Genomic DNA, 4,726 nt, shown 5'->3' on the forward strand with positions numbered 1-4,726 from the left:
GCGCGTCGTGCGCTGCCTGCTGGAGCGCGGCGCCTCGGTCAACAACACCACGCTCACCAACTCCACACCACTGCGCGCCGCCTGCTTCGACGGCCACCTCGACATCGTCAAGTACCTGGTGGAGCACCAGGCCGACCTGGAGGTGTCCAACCGCCACGGCCACACCTGCCTCATGATCTCCTGCTATAAGGGCCACAAGGAGATCGCCCAGTACCTGCTAGAAAAGGGTGCCGACGTCAACCGCAAGAGCGTCAAAGGTGAGGGCGGGGGGCCAGGCAGGTGTGAAGTGGTGGGGGGGGTCACCTAGTATGGGAGCAGGGCTGCAAGGCGCCTCGGGGGAGCATCTGGTTCGACCCTGCAGATGTAGAGCTGGAAGATCCTCTAGTCCAACCAGGGAGCAGGGGTCCTGCAGGCTGAGGGCTGGAAGGGGCCTCAGGGATCCTCTACGACTGAGGATCCTCAGACAGGGTTGGAAGGGACCTCAGGGACTGCCTAGTCCCACCCAGGATTAAGTATTGTGCAGACACAGGGCTAGAAGGGACCTCAGGGATTGTCTAGTCCAACGGGGGACTGAGGATCCTGCAGACATAGGGCTAGAAGGGACCTCGGGGACAGTCTAGTCCCACCCAGAATCAAACCTTTGGCCTTGGGATTATTAACACCAAGATGTAACCAGCTGAGCTCAGAAGGGACCTCCGGAGGTCACCTAGGTCTAGGCCAACCCCCTGCTCAAAGCAGGACCAGCTCCAGCTAGATCATCCCAGCCAAGGCTTGGTTGAGAGGCTTAAAAATCTCCAAGGATGGAGAGTCCGCCACCTCTAGGTAACCTGTTTCAGTGCTTCACCACCCTCCTAATTAGAGAGTTTTTTTCTAATATCCAACCTAACTCTTCCTTACCGCAACTTGAACCAGTTGCTCCTTGTTCTGTCACCTGTCACTGCTGACAGCAGTGGAGCTCCATCCTCTTCCTAACCACCCTTCAGGCAGTTGAAGGCTGCTGTTAAATCTCCCCTCTGGCTTTTCTTCTCCAGTGAGTCTCAACCAGGGGTGCCGTGGGCACGCCAGACAAGCCCCCAGGCTCCACATCAGACCCCAGCATGTTTAGAGAAGCACTTCGCCCTGCACTAGGAGAGTGGAAATGACAGAGACATGTAGTCAAGCGGAAACAAAGTGCTGGCACTTCTTGAGGGGGGCATCGTAGTCTCAAAAAGGTTGAGAACTGCTTTCTTCAAAACTAGGTGGTTTTAGGGGTGTTTGGGCGGGGCTGGGGAAGGTGGTATTTGGGCAAACATTTAGGTACCTGGAAGCTGTAAAACCCTAACAAGTTGTGAATGAAATGCTAACTTCAGTTTCATGCTGGACTTGGGCCATTTCTGTGATCAAGCCGTGGGAATATTTATGGACTATCAGATAGCCTTCTTGGGAGGGGAGAAGGACAGACAGTCCACAAATAGTCATACTACTGAAGTTAGTGTTTTGTTTATAATTTGTCTGGTGTTTGCAACTTGCAGGTATCCAACTGTTGGACAACCTTTTTTGGGTGTGGGGGGGAAGGCTAGCGAGGGAGGCAGGTAGACCACAAGTAGTCATCTGACTCCACCATGTAAATGTTAAAAGTCCAGCCAGAAACTGAAGTTAGTGTTTTGTTTATAATGTTAGGTGTTTATAATGCCCAAGTACACAACTGTTGGACAAACTGTTTTTTTGTGGGGGGGACGGGGGGAGGAGAGTTTTGAGAGTTCACAAATATTTGTCTGGCTCCATCAAAGTCCAGCAAGAACCTGAAGTTGGTGTTTTGTTTATAACTTGTTAGGTATGTACAACTTCCAGGTACCCAGCTATCGGGTAACCTTTTTGAGGTGCGGTTGAGAGGGAGAGCAGATAGTCCACAAATATTCATTTGGTTCTGTCATGTAAATGTTGAAAGTCTAGCAAGAAATTGAAGTTAGCACTTTGTTTTATAATTTGTTAGGTGTTTATAACTTTCAGGCATCTGACTATTGGGGAACCCTTTTTTTTGCAGGGAGGGAAGATAGTTCACAAGTAATTGTCTGGTTCAATCATGTAAACATTCAAAATCCAGCAAGAAACTGAAGTTAGTGTTTTGTTTATAACTTCATAGGTTTGTACTTCTAGGTATCTGACTATCAGGTAACTTTTTTTGGGGGGGTGGGGGGGTGGAAGGGCAGATAGTCTGCAAATATTCACCTGACTTTATAAGGTAAATGTTCAAAGTCCAGCAAGAAACTGAAGTTAGCATTTTGCTTGTAACTTCATGTATTTTTCACTTGCTCTTCCAGTAGTTTGTTAATTGCTAATGCTAGTTACCTCATTTCATTTTAAATTGGCAAATTTTAACTTGTGAAACCCAGTTCTTGAAAAAACTGGCTACGTAAATGTTTGCTCTGAACTAAAATGTGCACGGTTAGAAGGCGAATAGATTTTGGCAGGGAGAGCGTGTTCTTGAGTGGACCACGTAAGTTTTTCAGATATACAAGAATTTAAATGTGTGTGTGAAATTTGGGATGTTTCCAAGACCATTTGTTATATGCATGTCGTGCAGTGATCAAAATGAGTTAATCTTGCACCATTATGACTGGAGTAAGGAAATATTCTAATTGGTTAAGAAGGAAGCTTTCTGTATTTTTGTCATCCCTCGTTCTTGAATCCTTTGGACTGAGGCTTTTTTTGGCTGTGGCAAGGGAGAAATGTACATTAGGGTAAAGAGGAGCTCTCATGTGACCATGATCACGACAAAAAGGGTTTCTGTGGTGTACTGATCACAACAGATGTCTCTTTGCTTCTGGTTTACAATGATCCTGGCACTATTGTTCAAGCTGAAGACTTCTGTCCTTTTTGTTATGATTGTAGTTGCGTGGGCTTCTTGTCCTAACCATGGGCAATTTTCTGCTTTTTTAAATGCGTCACAATCCTACATGGTGATGGAGCTTTGTCCTGAAAGGTATATTGGCTACATAACAGGCTACTAGTGACTTCTTCTATTTTTTTTAATCCTTGATAGTTGGTCTGTATTTTATCACTTTATTTTTGGTAGGTTGAGGTAGGGAGGGATTTACTCTTTAAACTAGTGACTACATTAGGCATAGCACTTCTTACTCTTGGTTCTGGCTAATTATATTTTAACAGCATTCCAAATTTGAACTATAATTTGACAGTTGGCCCCTTTCTATTGTTTGTGGTCTTTGTAAGTTGCTCAAATGTAGAATTTGGGATTTACACTTCAGAAAAAAGCTGTACACTTTAAATTGCAAGTTAGTGAATGAAATGCAGAATACTCTGGGGAATAATATACAGCTAAAATTTAATTAATAGTAGAAATATGAATTGCACAATTTGTGGAATGGAATCACTCTAGTTTCTCCTTTTAAGAAAAAGATAACTTTCAAGGAATGAAGTCACTCATGAATCCCCCACCCTGGAATAGTTTGAGGGTAAGCATCACATTTATAGACTTGGCTCTTTCAATATACATTTTATGTTCATACTAGTAGTCTGAGAAATTATTCTTTTAAATATATGAATGCTTCATATAGTTTAAATGACTGTATGATGGAGTTCTACCTATAAGAATTTTCTTTCTGGTCTCATGTTTTCTTTTCAATTTCTGCATGATTCAAAATGTAATCACTTGAATTGGAGACCTTGCAGCATAGGCAATCTATCTCTGTTTCATGAACAAACTAAGAGTCTGGCTGGATATGATTTTTAGTCCAATAAAAGTCACTTTTTAAGGATTTGTATATGTAATTGGTCTGCCTTTTTTGCTCTTTGGAAATAGACTATTCCAGTTTACATCAGGTGGACATCCTTTCCTCATTAGCAGTAGGAAGCTGCCTGACTTTTGAAGATACTGTTGGGATGGAGAGCTTGACGAGGAATAGGAGGGCAGCATGATTTTTGTCAGTTGTGGGTGACAGCTGTGAGCCAAACTGAGAGCGTCAGAGAATCACAGTAGCCTGGAAGTTTGTAGGAAGGTCCACAGTTAATTTTAGCCTTCGGGAATTGGCCTCCTGATCTTTGATCTATAATGGGCATCACTAACCTTACTGTTCTGCCAAATGGCTTTTTCCACTTGAATTTGAAAGGAAATAGAATTTACTCTTGCCTTTGTATGGTATCATCTTTCTTGGAGGAAGGACTCGAATCTTGCCAAACATGTCTTCAGTTTCCACTCCCCTTAGCTGTATGCTAAAGGGTCCCTAGGGTTCCAGGTAAGTACTAATTAAGTACCTGGAGTGTGGGTTTTCCTATTATCCTGATAGTCCTATTATCCTGACATTAGGTTGTGCTGGATTGTGTTCTTTCTTCTTAGACTGTCTTATAACTGCTGTTGTTTTTCTATTCTTTATATATTCAAAACCATGAAAGTAAATAACAAAGCTCTGTATACATAATAAATATTAGCTCTTAATGAACTGGGATAATTCTAGAAAGATGCTGCTAAGGCATCTGATCCAGGCATTAGGTCTGTGCAAAACTTCAGTAGCTGATTCAATGCAGAGGAGATTTAGCCCGATTCAGTAACCAAATCTCTGAATCTGAATTAAATTGGGAGACCAGTTACAAGCTCCGAATCGATTTGGAAAAGATTCGGCCGATTTGGAGATTCGGCCATAGACTAAACAGGCAGCTGGCAAGTCTGTTGGGGCTGGGGGAGTGGAGGAGGGAGGGGCTGGGGCTGGGACAAGCTGCCCAGCCAGGGTGG

The 4,726-nt window shown here is 43.7% G+C and overlaps 1 protein-coding gene across 1 annotated transcript in view; it reads left to right on the forward strand.

Annotated features, from left to right (window-relative positions):
* Position 1: 1 nt before the first annotated feature.
* Positions 2-4,726, forward strand: part of FEM1C (fem-1 homolog C) — a gene marked incomplete at its 5' end in the record, with an annotated part of 27,735 nt that continues 23,010 nt past the window's right edge. Inside the window, one exon of the mRNA XM_006023989.3 lies at positions 2-257. Coding sequence (XP_006024051.2) covers positions 2-257 — 256 coding nt within the window. The remainder of the gene's footprint in view (positions 258-4,726) is intronic.

The sequence above is a fragment of the Alligator sinensis genome, unplaced genomic scaffold, assembly GCF_000455745.1.
Source record: "Alligator sinensis unplaced genomic scaffold, ASM45574v1 scaffold609_2, whole genome shotgun sequence".
Taxonomy (NCBI): Eukaryota; Metazoa; Chordata; order Crocodylia; family Alligatoridae; genus Alligator; species Alligator sinensis.